General features: G+C 45.0%; 2 protein-coding genes across 11 annotated transcripts; both read left to right on the forward strand.

The window, feature by feature from the left end:
* The first annotated feature begins 827 nt into the window (after positions 1 to 827).
* adprhl1 (ADP-ribosylhydrolase like 1) lies at positions 828 to 7,639 on the forward strand. 4 transcript variants are annotated; one of them, XM_078085575.1, is made up of 9 exons: positions 828 to 968; positions 1,072 to 1,318; positions 2,430 to 2,594; positions 2,700 to 2,825; positions 3,002 to 3,142; positions 3,720 to 3,847; positions 3,943 to 4,108; positions 4,187 to 4,352; positions 5,387 to 7,639. In XM_078085575.1, the coding sequence occupies exons 2-9, from the start codon at positions 1,105 to 1,107 to the stop codon at positions 7,239 to 7,241; spliced, it is 2,961 nt and encodes a 986-aa protein (XP_077941701.1). In that variant the 5' UTR covers positions 828 to 968; positions 1,072 to 1,104; the 3' UTR covers positions 7,242 to 7,639. The 4 variants fall into 4 exon arrangements, with proteins under 4 accessions (XP_077941701.1, XP_077941703.1, XP_077941702.1 ...); XM_078085577.1 differs by lacking the exon at positions 5,387 to 7,639 and having other exon boundaries at positions 3,976 to 4,108; positions 4,187 to 5,106; XM_078085576.1 differs by having other exon boundaries at positions 854 to 1,318; positions 3,949 to 4,108.
* A 903-nt stretch (positions 7,640 to 8,542) lies between these two features.
* On the forward strand, positions 8,543 to 15,784 carry grtp1a (growth hormone regulated TBC protein 1a). Of its 7 annotated transcripts, none has more exons than XM_040163597.2 (9): positions 8,543 to 8,715; positions 9,404 to 9,559; positions 11,111 to 11,262; positions 11,345 to 11,503; positions 12,753 to 12,877; positions 13,460 to 13,556; positions 13,670 to 13,842; positions 14,951 to 15,136; positions 15,265 to 15,784. In XM_040163597.2, exons 2-9 carry the CDS (start codon positions 9,489 to 9,491, stop codon positions 15,355 to 15,357), a joined length of 1,056 nt encoding a protein of 351 aa, XP_040019531.2. In that variant the 5' UTR covers positions 8,543 to 8,715; positions 9,404 to 9,488; the 3' UTR covers positions 15,358 to 15,784. The 7 variants fall into 7 exon arrangements, with proteins under 7 accessions (XP_040019531.2, XP_077941712.1, XP_040019540.2 ...); XM_078085586.1 differs by having other exon boundaries at positions 8,556 to 8,715; positions 9,409 to 9,559; XM_040163606.2 differs by lacking the exon at positions 8,543 to 8,715 and adding an exon at positions 8,805 to 9,230.
* The last annotated feature ends 27 nt before the right edge of the window (positions 15,785 to 15,811 follow it).

The raw sequence follows: 15,811 nt of genomic DNA on the forward strand, positions 1-15,811 counted from the left end.
TATTTAAATAATTTTTTTCTGTAAATCTAAAATGTGTATGATATGGAACCACTATTGGGTCAACAGCACAATCATGTAGACTTAAGCCAGCCATTTATGATGCTATGCAGAAGTTATTCATGTCGCATAGAGGCCAAGAAGAGAGATCTATCAATGTAATTATGTTGAGAGTTGAAACAAACTACCCCCATATTTCTGCTAACAGCCACTGTGTGTGTGTGTGTGTGTGTGTGTGTGTGTGTGTGTGTGTGTGTGTGTGTGTGTGTGTGTGTGTGTGTGTGTGTTAAAACGTCAGCTTGGGAACAGTTGTCCCTTATCATGTTGCATTCCTTCTGCGTGTCATCATCATCGGCTCCTCTAGTACTGCTTTGTCTATGTTCATGGTGACATCCACCAACACCCTCCCTCAAACTATCAAGGGTTTTCTAAAATTCAGATTGTGTCCAAAGGGGTTACAACGGAGAGGATCTACATTTATCTGGGGTCGAAGATAAATAGATAAAATAGTCGCGTTAAGACTTGAAGAGTTGAGCTTCAATAAAGGAGGCAGCCTCAAGCAGTGGGGGTGATGCTCGATTCTTACCCTCCTCCCATGGGTGTCTGTTGGGATGGAGGTCCAGCACCAGCTGATGGGCTTTGCGCTGCAGCCCAGCAGGACACATTGGCATCTCTTCCCATTACCACTGCACACCCGGCCATCCAGCTTTGGGACCATGGGGATTGCCTTTTTAGGAGACACCTGATCGCAGCAAAGCGCCTTGCTACCAGACACAAAGAAGCTGTGGCTGACAACCTGATGCTTGCGTGCGTGCGTGCGTGCGTGTGCGTTAGCCCGCCCTCTGGTAGTCTGTGTATGCGAGCAGACAACTGATGGGAACCTAGACGAGAGCTTTGAGGGCGGTAGAGCTTGTGATGTAGTGAAGACCGAGGTTCTCACCAGCTCCACGTCAACTGGAACGAGTCAAATTGTGAGAGCTGATAAAGCTATTTGAGTATTTTTCGAGTGTGTTGAGGCCACAACGTGAAGCTGAAAGCAGTGAGTGTGCCAGAAGCCAAATTTTTTTTTTTCAGCCGGGTGAGCCAACCTGAGCGGAGCGCAGTGTTATGGAGAAATTCAAGGCAGCCATGGTGCTGGGTGGCGTTGGGGATGCCTTGGGCTCCCGAAAGGGCCGTTGGGAAGGCTGCATCTCGGGCAAGAAGATCCAAGACGAACTGGCCTCTCTGGGGGGACTCGGGGCGCAGAAACTGGACCCTGATAACTGGCCCCTGAGTGATGCAGTGCTGATGCACATCACCACAGCGGAAGCACTGGTAACAGGTACGTTTAAGTGTTGGTGATTGTCAAAGAGGGAGACACACTCGTTGTAGTGTTTCTTCTGCCTAAGTTCATGCAAAATCGAAACATTTAACTCTTTATTGTTTTTAACACAATATAGACACAACGGACCAGTCGACGTGTAAGAAGACCAGAATAGCTGCTGCTATGAAGTCAAAGGAAACTGCTAATCACTAACTGATACGCCGGTCTTTGAATGATAACCCGCTGATCTATCATTATCAGTTATTGCCAAATGTTCATCAAAGACAAAATGTCCATAAAAGCCTATAACTATCACTGAAATGTCCCACCGAGCCCCTTTATGGTGGCCAGGAGTTGCTAGGACAGAAAAGTCGAAAATAGACTACTTATGAAAAGCTGAGCCCCGGCTCTGCTTTGCTGAACAATAGCAGGTCGGACTCCTCCATAATCTGCCGGTATCATGTTTGGCTGCAGATGCGGTTCAAAGCCAAAGGCAGCAGCACTGAAACGGTGGTGACATCCATTGAGATTAGGGAGCCCTATTTAGCAGCCGTCCAGCATGCCTGTACACATACTCACACATACAAGTCGTGGAGTGGAATGAATGTGGTGAATGTCGGTGTTTGCTTTGCCAATTTTCTAGTCAAGCATACAGAATGACAGTGAGGAAAAGAAACTGTTAACACATTCTTACCGCGTGCAGAGAACAAAGAACTTCAATTAAACCAGAGACAAGAAGACAAGAATTTGCAACTTCCTCTTTACACACATTGATTGAAGAATGTGCCATCAATACTCCCTCAGCTGCTTTGTGACCAAACCTGAACCACTGTGCAGTTAAGCGTGTGAGAGTACCCATCTTTCATCGAAATCCTTGATCACTAAATTTAGAGATGACGATTGTTTGTCCACATAGGCTCTCACAAACTAAATTCTTGCAAGTAGGCTGTGGGGTCTGCTCATGGATCCCAGTTCACCTCATGGTGTGTGGAAGTGACGCCACTCGCTGGCATGCTGGTCCTAATCGCCGGCGTCGCCCACTAAGGCTAAATTTAGTCCACCGCAGCACCACTCATCTCTCTTTGCATGCAGGTTGTGAAAGACTCTCAGTCTATGTGTGTGTTTCCAGATTACTGGTGTCTGGAGGATCTGTACCGGGAGCTGGTGCGCGTCTACGTTGAAGCCATTGTGTCTCTCCAGGGCAGAGCTCCTGATCCTGCCACAGTGGAGAACTGTGTTCACCTCAAACCCCACAACTTCCTCCTCGCCTGGCACACACCCTTCAATGAAAAAGGTCATTGGAGATGTTGTATATACTGCATATCTATGTATTTATATTCATACAGTTCCCCCTAACATTTGAGTTCATGAAAATGTGTGCACATGTGTCTGTGTGCAGGGTCTGGCTTTGGGGCGGCTGCCAAGGCCATGTGTGTGGGTATGAGATACTGGCAACCGGAGCGAATAGACAACCTGGTGGAGGTCAGCATTGAGATCGGCAGAATGACCCACAACCACCCCACAGGTGACTATGGTTAACCCACACAAATGTTATCAAACTGCAGGCTGATTATTATCCCACTGATAAACTGTTAAGCATCTCTAGTGTAATTCTACATGCAATAACAACCTTATTGCTCAATGTGTGCGTTTGACGTGTCATTCGACAAACGTGACCAGCAATGTCACTCTTGGCTTCAGGATTTCTGGGCTCCATGACGACGGCGCTGTTTGCATCCTATGCGATCCAGGGGAAAGCTGTTGTGATGTGGGGCCGCGAGCTCATGAAGGTCATCCCTCGGGCTCAGGAGTATTGCAGGAAGACGATACGGCACATGTCGGGTTAGACTGTGTCTCTGTCATGTTACAGTTTGCTCATCTTAAGCCTCTCTGGAAGTACACAGCAAGGGTTTGTCTTAACAGTTTACTGGGTTTTCTTTGTCTGTCCGAGAGCAAAGGACCATCAGATGCACTGCAAAATATTACCACGTACAGTATATCTGTCTAACAACTAGTCAAAATATATCATAACACTATATACAAGACACAATAGCCTGTTACATTTCTGTGATATTAGAGACATTGGTTCTTGAAAAACTTTGTAAGTGAACACATACTACATTTAGGATTACAGGCTTCTTATGAACTATAGCAATTTCTAATACCAGTGAAATATACCTCAAAGTTAGTTTCCCAGCCTTAATTCAAGATAATTTCTTATCTTGGTGGGGTTAGTCATAATTTACTTCTAGAGATCTTACCAATCAAATGTTCATGTGGTATCTGCCGATTTGTATCATTTTTATTTTAAAGCAGAAACATCATCAAAATCATTGTTTCTTCTTTTTTATGTATTTTAAATTAAAGTGACCATTACCTCTGTGACGCCAGTAATGTGTATTTGTGTTTATGTATCCAGAGTATCAGGAAAACTGGTTCTACTTTGAGGCCAAGTGGCAGTTCTACCTTGAAGAAAAAGAGATAGAGAAGGAAGGACAGAACAAACCTTTGTTCCCTGATCGCTATGATGCTGAGGAGACGGACAAAGTAGATCCTGCCTCTTCTCTTTCACACCCCAAAAATAAATACATGTATTACCAAGAACGTACATTCAGGTTTTCCTGTAACAAAACCCCTAACAGGAGCAGTGTGGCGCTGTCACTCCGTCCCTACAGATATACAAGCGCTGGAGCTCAGAGGGCCGAGCGGGGCGCAGAGGCCACGACGCCCCGATGATAGCCTACGATGCCCTTCTGGCAGCCGGGAGCGACTGGGCCGAGCTGTGTAAACGGGCCATGTTCCATGGAGGTGAGAAAGTGCACGACATTAGCGGATGAAACACTCCACGCCTGCTCACTGTGACTGAAAATGTTGTTGTTTTTTTAGGTGAAAGTGAAGCCACAGGCCTGATCGCGGGGTGCCTCTTTGGCCTCATGAACGGCCTGGATCAGGTTCCCCGAGGACTGTACCAGGATTTGGACAAAAGAGAACGTCTGGAGGAGCTGGGAGAAAAGCTTTACAAAGCAGCGTCTGCAGAGAAGTGCATGGACAAGTAATGCTGCTCTTCACTGGCCTGAATCCTACTGGCTATCAGAGGAACTGCACGCAGCCGTCAAACCGCTTTCATTTGGCCCAAAGCTCCCTTCAAGTCCCTCGGCAGTATTTCAATAGTCTTGAGTGACATCCTGCCTTCTCCTCGCCACTCTTGCCCTGCAGTCTTTGCATTTTTATTCACATAGCGTGTCATAAATTGGAAAAGTTGAAGCACGTATCAGCTATAGGATTGAGGCAAGAGTGTCAAAAGGGAAACCTATCACGGTGTGACCTTTAGCCAATTACCTGTATCTCCATAATTGTGTTTAAAGGCCATGTTCTGTTGCTGGCTGGAAGGGAAATACTTCTGCATTTTTAATTTTTATTTTAACTGGGAAGAGTAGACTAGTTTACTAGATCATTTTCTTTTCTGACATTTAACTTGTTCAAGGCTAACCTGTATTAACAAGAAGCACATCATCATGTTGTGTCATGTATTTAATTCCTCAAAACATTGTGCAAACCCGATTTGGTCTCTTACCGCAGTAAGTTTCAATAGTTTTAATCGAAGTACATTTGGGCTTTTCATCTAGTGGGATCTTAGAATGATTTTAACTTGTATGCACAATTGTAATCATTGTATCCATACTGTGAAGGATTATTATTTGCACTGTGATGCTCTTATCGGGCATTAGAGTACTATAATGTCAAAGCATCATAACATGGTGAATATTAATATGATATGAAAATTAAAAAGAACTTATCAATATGAATCCTGCATGAAGTGCCTTTCTCTCTTTATCTTAACTACAACATTTATTCTAAAGGACAACTTTTCTCCAACATGATATCTCCTTGCTGTGCCACTCCTCTGCAATGCCCCTCGACTAATCACCTGTAACAAGTTCACACTGCTGGAGCGCTTCACCTCAAGTCTGAACATCTTATTTCCTGCACTTTGCTGCAGGACAAGGATGACTTAATAATCAGGTATCAGCTTACCTGCAAATGGCTACAAGGATTTAAGTTCTGCATGTCCTCTATTTTCCATAGACCAGATTGTCGGAAAACCAGCATCTGCCCTGATGCCAGTATGTTGAGGAAGCTGGTTAGAGACCGCCACTGCCGCCCCGTTCTCCGAGGGATTCTGGAGAGTCTTCTGCATTACCTCACACAGGATCGGCCCGGGACCACCAGGAACAGACCGCCGGAGAATCCAGGATCAGATATTATCATTAAAAGAAACACATATTGGCCCGATCAGAGAGTTCAGCAGGTTTGCACTGTTGTTCTGGTCCCTGAAAAGCATAAAGTGAACCATGGGAGAAAATATTGGACAGATCCACAAAAAGACACCTATGGAAGGGAGCAAAAGGAAGGAGGATTAATACAAAGGCCTCTTACCACATTCCAGCTCCTCCAATCCAAATTCATACGGTCCACAGCCAAACCGCCCGTGACCCACCAAAGGGAGGTTGGAACGCTGTCCTCCAGCAGAGGAGCGGCCGGGAAAGTCAACCGCTGCCAAGACCGTGAGCGTGACATTCACAAGACGGAGCGCTCCAGAAGAGATCAAGGGCTGAAGATGGGGGGCAGAGTGAAAGATATTGTAGCAAAGTTTGCCATGGCGGAGCAAAAGGAAAAGGGAGCGAGCACGCTGCAGAAAGAGCCCGTCAAACAGAGTATTGCTGGAAGAGGGAGCCTGCTTTCCTCCTTGATGGAGAGGTTTGAGTCCATGGCCACTGTTTGCACGAGATGTGACTTGAAATGTTCACCTGAAAAGCCGCCTGCAGGAGTCAAGGTGACCGGAAGCGTGAGACAGAGAGTACCGTGTCATGAGAGTAAGCTCCAGCAAGCGCCAACGCAAACTGCCCACAGACGACACCACCGCAAGCAGCTGAAAAGTACATCCCTGATGGGAAATCAAACTACAAATGGGCAGGAACAAAAACAACAGCAGGCAGAGGCCGCTTTAGAAAAAATCAACTCAAACCTGGAAGAAAAGAAATGTTTAAAAGCAGCGCAAATGAGACAAAACCGCAGCCAGTCGGCCTCGGATCAACATTCTGACACTCACTGCTCATTAAACCTCAGGAAAGATCAACCTCGTGATAGCGATGTTATTGGTCGGAGGGCGGACGAACGTGGTGAAATTCACACCAGAGGAGAAGAAACTAGCATGAGACACAATCTCAAACATGCACATCTAGAGCTGCTGTGTTCAACGTGCGTCACCGAGCAGTCGCTCCCCGAGCCTCACAGACTTGTCCCACAGGTAGAAGCCCACGTCACGTGTCATGTGGCGACCGTCGTGACCTGCAGTCCTGTGTGGTCCACGTGTGTAGATTCCTCTCCTGCACTACATTCTCTTCAGAGAAGGTCGCCAAAGTACGTCATCCCATGCGAGTGTAAATTTGAACGAGACGTCGAGGATTCCTCCCCTCGGCCGGCGTTGCACACTGGAACTGAGACTCCTTCGGTTGCGGTGCCACCGTCACAATACGACGCTTCTATCATGGCTTTCAATGCAGGATCGGCTGCAAGGGGGATTATTAGTTGTCCTCCTGATAACATGAAGGTGCAAACCCCGACAAGGACAAAAGAGATAGCAACGCACGCTCAATCGCATGAACAAAACAAGGAGGTCGGTAAGGCAGGAGACAAAGTAAATACAATGGAAATAAAAGACACAAGTGCGTTGCAATGTTTTAAACCTCCCGAGGTCACTGCCTGTGAGGCTGCATTTGAAGAGGGAGAGACGTCTGCCGTGACATCACCGGAGATCCAGCGTGAGAGAGACAATGCAAAGCAGAGACCAAAATACAAAACAATCAACTACGGGGATCCTTCAGTCAAGCAAACATTTAAACCCAAAGTCATTCGGTTTACCGACACCTTTACTTTCTAGGTTGGTCCTGTCGAACACACAGTGATGCATCCGTGTCTGACGGCCTCATCGGTTTCCTCCAACGGATACAAGAAGTTCCAATCAAGATCTTGGCTACTCTCAATGTAGCTTCATACGTCAACAGCAGAAAAAGTGTATAGACAGTTACAGCTTCAAAAAAGCCATTGGAGCAACAAGTGGAACTAGTGTTTTTGTTCAAAAAGCTAATACATGGTATAAATAATGGGCCACGATGGCTCATGCAAAAACCTGTGCAAATGCTTATATTTTGTATATGTTTGTATCAACATTGTTGATTCAAAGATTATTTAACATTTTGATAGGCTTATATTAAAAGCCATTTGGTACATTTGTTTAGTAATTCCTAAATGCCTAGAGTATAAATATAAGAATAAAAAAGTTCACTTTCGTCCAAAGACTTGACGACTATTGTTTAATTGTTTTACAAAAGTCAGTGTCAGACTTGGAAGTACAAAAACGAGATTACCCGTAAACAGTTTTACATTTTGACGGTGTTATTCAAAATAAATCTGTTAATCTGTCCGTCCAATTATCCAGGGCCAGGTCCAGACGCCTCTCTCCGCGGCTGCGTCTCCCAGCTCCTCATGGCGGGACGTTCCAAAGCCAAATGATTTCATTCTCAGTGTCAGGCTGTTTAACTGCATGCAGTATTATTTACAACAATGTCTCTCATTTTCTTTCTCTATAACTAAAAGCAGCAACAAACTGTTTTTAAATAAACATCCAATTACTATGACTGCCTGCTTTTAAAGCTGCTTAATGCATTCATTATGTCGGAATATGGCCAAACATATATTTATTCATATTCATTTTCATGATCTTTAACTCATCTCATCAAAATAGGTAAAACATTCATCATGTCATCATCAAAGCTGTGCAAGGGGGGAAGAGATAAACTGATGAATTCCATTTACCCTGGACCGTGTTTATTTATTAATTGGTTAATTCAATTCAATTTCAATTCATTTTATTTTGTATAGCCCAAAATTACAAATGTACCTCGGACAGTCTGTAGCCTACACATGCAACATCCTCTGTCCCGAAACCCACACATCGGACCCATGAAAAACTCAAAAGAACAAAATATAATAATAAGCCTTCGATAGGGAAAAAAACATAGTAAAATGTATCCATCTATTTAAACTGTCATACAACTTATCTTTACAGTCCCAGTGACTTTCATGTACTGCGGGAGATCTCCATTACCCAAGCAGCAGACATGTTTTTAATTTAACTGGAGCAACGCTGGCTAGCAGTATCAGGTGAATAGGTGTGACGTCATTGAGAGGGCGTGGCTACATGAGTATTTGCTGCCTTCCCGTGTTATCGGACCTGCTACCACCGTTTCTGGTAATGGGGTGACCATGGAGAGGGGGTGACCCTGGCCTAGACATTTTTAAATGAGCAAGATGCCAAGGGCTGTGAAGTTGTTTGCCAAGTACGCGTAAACGTGGTATGTGAAATGGCAAATGAATGATTTTCTAAATGCTCTGAAATGTCTTTCTGGGGGGGTCATGTTTATCAGTTACCAGTTGCTGGTTTATATAAAAGAAAAAAACTGAGCAACGCCAAACTGATTTCACTTAAAACCCTTAATCAGAAGCAGACCTCTCAGCGCGCTACTATTTTCCAAACCAACGCGCCGTGACTGCACCACAAATCCCATTCCCAGCTCTGAAGTTGGGATGTTCCAGGAATCACTCGAAAGCAGCATCGGGTTACGTCGACGTTCGTCTCCGGGCCAAACGCGACAAACCCGCGAAGACGCTGACGTAATTTGATCCGGACGAGAGCCGTTGAAGGGACTTGAGTTCGGACGTGTTGCGTTCACGTACCCGCGAGTCGTTGGGGGAGGAGGCGGCCAGAGCTCCAGGGGGCCGGTCGGTTGGTCGCCCTCTGGGGAGCGAGCAGCAGGTGCACAAAGCAGACTCCGCCCTGAACACCGGGCGGGTCGATACTTTCGCGTAGGTACGAGCGAAAGCAACAAAGTGAGTTAGTTTTTTGGGGGGTTTGAAAAGCGCCAGAGACTTGTCCTCGGGCCCCCTCCTCCCCGTACGCCAACATGGAGAAAAAGAGTTGACGCTAACTTAACCTCGACATACACGGACGTTGTAAACCGTTGCATTTGTTTGCTTTTCGAGGACAGAAAAAGCCCCCCGCGAGTGGATTAGTACATGGTGAGACCCTCGCACACATCGCCGGGATATCAGCGGAGCAGAAGAGGCCATGGGGGAGAAGGACAAGCCGGCCGCCGGGCTCCGCTCACCGGAGGGCAAAGCCCGGGACCGAGTGGGCAGGTAATGCGGACGCTGCGCTTTTAACGGGCTTCCGTCGGCCCGCTAACGCGAGTACCACTCGGTGTTACGGAGTTCGGGAGGCTAATGACTAATCCGATAAGAAAACCCGAACTGAATGTTCTTTTTCTGAAACAATTAGTTTGTGTAAGTTGGAAGCAACGTTGGAAAACGTAACTTAAAGGTAATGAGTTAATTCGCACGTTACTTGAGTCAACCGTTTACGTTGTTCTTAAAACTCACGGTGTTCAGTCACGACTAACTATTACAAAACTTTTAAAACTTTTTCTCCCACTTTAAAAAACGGTATTTTATGTAATTCAGTGTGCAGGGAAGGTCGCTGTGAGCCTCAGCACGTCTCTGCAATAAATGGACTCCGCTGACTAATCGAATTTATATGCTTTCTGTACGAGTTGTGCACAACTGGCAGGCAGCTGTGTTTTTGTTTTGTTTGCTTTGGCGCTTTAGAATTTTCCTTTTTGAATCACATGATTGTTCAAAGAAAACATAGTAATTACATTTGCATTTATATTTTTTTTAAATGCTATCAGTTTTGGTAATGTAGTCTTACCTGGTGCAACCAACAGCGTGGTAATAAGAATATTACCCACTCTGTGGTAAACGGGTTTTAGAGAAGTGTTGATTCAACTTTATGGTTATTATAGCAGTTTGTGGTTTGTAATAGTAAACTTCCTTTTTATATCAATGATGGTATATAATCATATAACTGCTCTTGAAATAGTACAGTTCATGAACTCTATTTACGTGTGGGCTAAATGTGGGCTGAAGCCTTATGGGCTTCTTTTGTTCATGTTCCACATGAAATTCACACTTTGTCTCTGCAGTAAATGTTCAATGTTTTGTTGTTGTTGAAGAGAAGGGGAGCTGTAGCGCAGTTCAGATCGACAGATAACCCAAACCAACACCTGAAGTCAAGTGCCACACACACACACTCACTCACTCTGTGGCCTCTCCTTTGTTTTCACCAAAACAGCTGTTCTCCACTGAGTAACATTTGCATTCTGAAACCTATAATTTCACCCAGTATTTGCAGAGACCTGCACAGTTTGTAGTACATCCCGTATGAGCATCCAGTGCTAGTGTGCTTGAACATGTTTAGATTCCCCTCACCGTGCCGCGCCGTGTGTTATTTTCTTCTCTAGGGATAACTTTGCTCTTGGGAAGGGGTTAAGCTGCAGGAAGATTATCGCCTTACCCAACCAATTAGCTTGAGCCAATGACACGCAACTTTATTCATCCACAACCAGATTGTACATGTAGCTAATGTGTTTATATATATCTATATAAAAGTACATTATACCACCTATAGGGTTTCATATAGTAACGCCAAATCCTTTATGTTCAGAGCTCATCCAGAGTCGTCTTCAGTCTTGCCTCAAATACATGAATTGACCTCATAGTGCAGCTGCATCTGTAACCCAGTGCCCTCTGACTGTGTGATTGAATGAACTTGTTTGAGTTTGCCGGTGCAGTCATGTGGCTGCTTGTTTGAATAATGGTGCTGACCGTTTCTCCCTCCGCTCTCCTGCTCAGCACGGATCCGTACGGCTTTCAGCGGCCAAACGACTTCGACTATGAGTTATATGAGGAGCTCATGTCGGAGTATCTGGTGGTGCTCACCCGACGATCCATCAAGTGGTCCAAGCTGCTGAAGGGGAAAAGCAAGGTGCCGAGGAATGTAAAACGTGAGTGTGAGAACGCAACACGTGCCACTATGTGAGCGGAGTGAGCTGAGCCACACTGGTCTGTTCCTCCTCTCCTTTACAGTAAAGCGCTACGTCCGGAAGGGGATTCCCAATGAGCACCGGGCTCTGATCTGGATGGCAACCAGCGGGGCTCAGGACCAGCTGGAGAAGAACCCGGGCCGCTACCAGTCCCTGCTCAGAGCCCAGCACGACCCCAAACTGGCGGAGACCATCAACACAGGTGGGACCCTGGACTGTTTATCATTGGTCCAATTGTTCACTCAGACCTCCCTTTTATAAGCCCTGACAAGCACTTCTTCTGGGAGAGACCCTCGATTAAGAAATATATATGTTTCCAACCAAAAGATCAATTTATTTCATTTTGTTTAGTCCAAAATCGCACATTAAAAATTTGCCCCAGAGCTTTTCCAGTCTGTGCACGTGCATCATCTTCACATTGGCACTGGAAAAATTCTCCAAAAAATGAAAAATGCTTTTGATTGGGGGAAAAAAGGGAAGAAACCTTTAGGAGGACTGCATAGCAGGGATCCCTCTCCCGGAAAGGACCGACTACAATGGATGGCATGTGTACAGAATGAACGACGTAAAAGATGTCTAATTTCTGTAACACAAATTATTCAAATATGATGAGTAGTCGGCCAGGTGTACGCTCACCATAAACATACAAAACCAGCTGCCCCGTCATATCCACTCCTGTCAATTTGAATAAAAAGCCTGCTTATGGCCTGAGAGGTTTATATTTTGGTCTGACATTGACATCAATAGGGCCTAAATTATTGAAGTAACATTGTGTTTGAACAGCCAGTCAGAGGATTCCTTCCCCGTCGCTGCCTCTGAGGCTGATGCAGTCAGTGTGCCGATTCGACTGAACAGGTGCTGATTTGTGCTGACTACGGCCAAACGGTGCCAGACCCCAGTCAACAGCCGGCCACATCTGGCACCCTGGTTGCCAACAGCTTTAGTGGCCAAGGACTCCGGAAAGTTATCAGGGCCACAATCATTTTATCCTCTGCGTCTTAGATTGCAACATTAAACCATACTTTAACGTGATCCTGAGTGCTTTACGGGGTAAAGTATGTCCAGAAATGTGTCTTTTGTTATACTCTGTACAATTCTAAGTTGCCTTGTGATGTATTGACGGGACGAGTTAGTGCTGCGGCAAGAACATTTAGCTCAACTCCTGTGGCCCTTCCTTTTTACACGGGTGAGACGGTTACAGCTGTATTTGAGCTGCCGCGTGTCGGAATAGAGAACCACATACATTAAGATGTTTTTTCTACCTTTTTGTATAAAGACAAAGCTCCTAATAGATGGATAAAGCTTATTCAGCTGTTGTAGTTTGCATGCAGACACAATTTGAACCCCAGGCTGATGCAGACTGTCTCGCTTCTTCTTTTAAACCAACTTGCTGTCACACAACCATAAACACACGGCACTCACTGTGTTATTTTGTGTGCTTTATCTTTCAGACTTGAACCGAACGTTTCCAGACAACGTCCAGTTTCACAAGACATCCAACCCTTGTCTGCAGAAAGCTCTGTACAATGTGCTGCTGGCTTATGGCCACCACGACCCAGCTGTGGGATACTGTCAGGTAATACGTCGGCCTTGTTCCAGCCCAAAATATGTTTCCCATTATCCCATTCTTACGTTTTCATGGGATTCATTTTCACACATGAGGCAAAGATTTCAAGGGGTGTTTGGTTTAAATTTGCAATGAAGGATTAGGTCCAAAAGCAGTGTGGATTATAGTTTAAAAAACATGCAAAACTGATATAAATACTCACTTTAATATGTAATAAGTGCAGAAGACAATGTATATTTACTTTGGGTGGACTCCGTACCGCCCCGCTGAGTCTTTTATGTGTCGCAGATGTCTCTAAAGAAAGGTTGTTTTGTCAGTATGGCCTTTGTTAATCATTCCCATTTGAAAGACAAATGTCCTCTAGCAAAGCATGCGTAGTCTGTTTTGCAATTCAAAAGGCCGTGTTGATGGTTACAACTTCTAAAGTATAACCAGAACCATTCAATGTGTAATCGGGTTTCGGTTTGTTTCCTGTCCACTGCACACGCACAGCCCGGGATGCTTTATCAAAGAGCTCCAATAAAACCTGCTCCGGCTGGATTGCATGATTCATGGTGTGTGTGTGTGTGACTAAAGTCTTTTTGTGTTCAGGGGATGAACTTCATTGCTGGGTATCTGCTCATCATCACAAAGGATGAAGAGAAGTCCTTCTGGCTGATGGACGCGCTGCTCGGTAGAATCTTACCAGGTGAGTCTGTTACCCTGTGTCGTGTTTCTCCCTGAGCTGTGGGCGGATAATAATACTGTTAGAGGTCTTCACCTTTCTGTGACGTGTGTGTTTGTGTGTGTGTGTGGTTCCAGACTACTACACTCCAGCCATGCTGGGCCTGAAGACGGACCAGGAGGTGTTGGGCGAACTGGTGAGAGTTAAAATCCCCGGAGTGTGGCGGACCATGACGGACAACAGCGTGATGTGGACCCTGGTGGTCTCCCGATGGTTCATCTGTCTCTTCATAGACGTCCTGCCAGTCGAGGTGAGTGAGCCCTGGACGGAGGTCCGGATGTTGATGCTTCTAATTACTAGAATCATAAACAGGGTTCAAAACGTTGCTGTGCTGCATTCAAGGGAGCTGCTTTAGTGGAATCCAGAACACCTTCTCTTCCACCGCGGAAGGGTTGATCTAGCACATAAACAGTCCTTCCCGGGACGGGCGGGGATGATTATGTTTGCTCTCCAAATACACACAAGCTTCGCCAGAAGGGCTTAAGCGTTCCTCCATTCAGGGTCACAAATGAACCTTTATATGATGGGTACACATTGTCTCTGCTTACTTTTTCCATCTGTCTTTAACATGTAATGTAAACAGTTACTACTCCATGGTCACGGAAGGAGTATTTGTGTGGGTTTTTATCAGTTCGTTATCGCTAGCTGGTGGTGTGTGTTCATTCAACTACTGGTTTATTGATGTTTTGGTTCTGATGCGCAAAATTGCTCTCCATATTTAAGCTTTAGGCGACTTCTAACGCTGCTTTCAGAGCTTTCACCTGCTCGCTTGCTAGTTTTACAATGTTTTTTTTTATTTCTTATTGTTATAGTTAGAGAGCACACTCAGTCACTATTGTATCACTAGCTTTAATTAGTTAAAATCCTTGTCTTCGGATTGGACGGATAACACTCCAGACGTCAGGTGCCAATTACTATTCTTCTCAGAGATGAATAAATTTTACAACATCTCAGCGGTAAATGTTGTACTATAAATACACTTGAACTGCTTAAAAGTTTGGCAAGCAGAAGTGATGGAAGTCTACGGAGCCAAATCAAGGCCGAAAGGTTTGATCATTTGACAAACAAACGTGAACCTGAAAGTTTGTTTCATTGAACATTGAAAAATAAAAGTATTTTGGGGTTGAATATAGTTTTTTCTTATGTATATTTTTGATATTTGCTGTTTTTTTTGGTCGCAGATTTTATATTTTCATATTCAAATCTTTATTTTGCTTTTAGGATCGTTTTTTTTTTTTTCTTCTGGGTACACTGATCAGCCTTCCCACTAATGTCTTTAGCGCTTGTGGAACATGCCGTGCGGCCCCTTGCATGTGCTCACTGATTGGATTTATTCCGATGTTCCTGTCTCTCTGCAGACGGTGCTGCGGATTTGGGATTGCTTGTTCTACGAGGGCTCTAAAATCCTGTTCCGTGTAGCTCTGACACTGATCCACCACAACCAGGCTCTGATTGAAAAGGCCCGCTCGCTGCCGGACGTCTGCGAGAACTTCAAGCATATCACCCAGGGACCATCTGTCGAAGACTGCCACGCTTTTATGAAGGTAAAGGAAAAGGGAGGCGTCCCATCACTGCTGGTAATGAGTGTCAGTCACTGAAGCACGGACCAATTAGAATAAAACGCACGTCCCTTATTAACAGTCTTTAATCCTATAATCCTGCTTTTTCCTAGAAAATCTTCATTGAACCAGGAAGTCTCTCCCTGGCAACCTTGACTAAGCTGCGTGGGACGTGTCGATCTCGCTGCCTTGCAGAAGAATCCTGAACCAAACTGGACCAACTGTTGCTCAAGTTGAGAACGCATTCCACTGGGATCACATCCGGGCCGCTCGTTTGCACCTTCTTTTTTACCGACTAAATTGACTATTTCATACTGAGTATGCTGAAGTGAGCTTATTCTTCGGTATGTGATCGGACCATTCCATTTGAAGTAGTTTATTCCTCTTTTGTGATGTTTTGCACTTTACTGCTGAAAGTCAGAGACACTGTAGAGAAGCGGTCCGGTCAGATGAATAACACGTTGCCCGGTCGAAGGACAAGCAAGAGGCCCACTGTCTTTCGTACTGAACGGTTAGTGAAGACTCGCTATAATCTCATTCTGTGCTGATTTTTGTATCAACTGCTTTAGATCCAATCCGCTGTCATGAAATCAAGTGCACTACGATAAAATGAATGCTGTATAACATAACAAATAAGTTGTGTCCAGTTTGGTCAGCTTG

Source organism: Gasterosteus aculeatus, chromosome 12 (genome assembly GCF_964276395.1).
Source record: "Gasterosteus aculeatus chromosome 12, fGasAcu3.hap1.1, whole genome shotgun sequence".
Lineage (NCBI taxonomy): Eukaryota > Metazoa > Chordata > Actinopteri > Perciformes > Gasterosteidae > Gasterosteus > Gasterosteus aculeatus.

What these genes read in the sequence shown, in the direction of transcription:
- grtp1a (XM_040163597.2), top strand. Translation starts at nt 9,489, where the DNA reads ATGGGGGAGAAGGACAAGCCGGCCGCCGGGCTCCGCTCACCGGAGGGC. An exon ending in GGTGCCGAGGAATGTAAAAC is followed by an intron (nt 11,263 to 11,344) that starts GTGAGTGTGAGA and finishes TCTCCTTTACAG; the next exon opens with TAAAGCGCTACGTCCGGAAG. An exon ending in CAGCTGTGGGATACTGTCAG is followed by an intron (nt 12,878 to 13,459) that starts GTAATACGTCGG and finishes TTTTGTGTTCAG; the next exon opens with GGGATGAACTTCATTGCTGG.
- adprhl1 (XM_078085575.1), top strand. Translation starts at nt 1,105, where the DNA reads ATGGAGAAATTCAAGGCAGCCATGGTGCTGGGTGGCGTTGGGGATGCC. An exon ending in CACACCCTTCAATGAAAAAG is followed by an intron (nt 2,595 to 2,699) that starts GTCATTGGAGAT and finishes GTCTGTGTGCAG; the next exon opens with GGTCTGGCTTTGGGGCGGCT. An exon ending in ATGCTGAGGAGACGGACAAA is followed by an intron (nt 3,848 to 3,942) that starts GTAGATCCTGCC and finishes AACCCCTAACAG; the next exon opens with GAGCAGTGTGGCGCTGTCAC.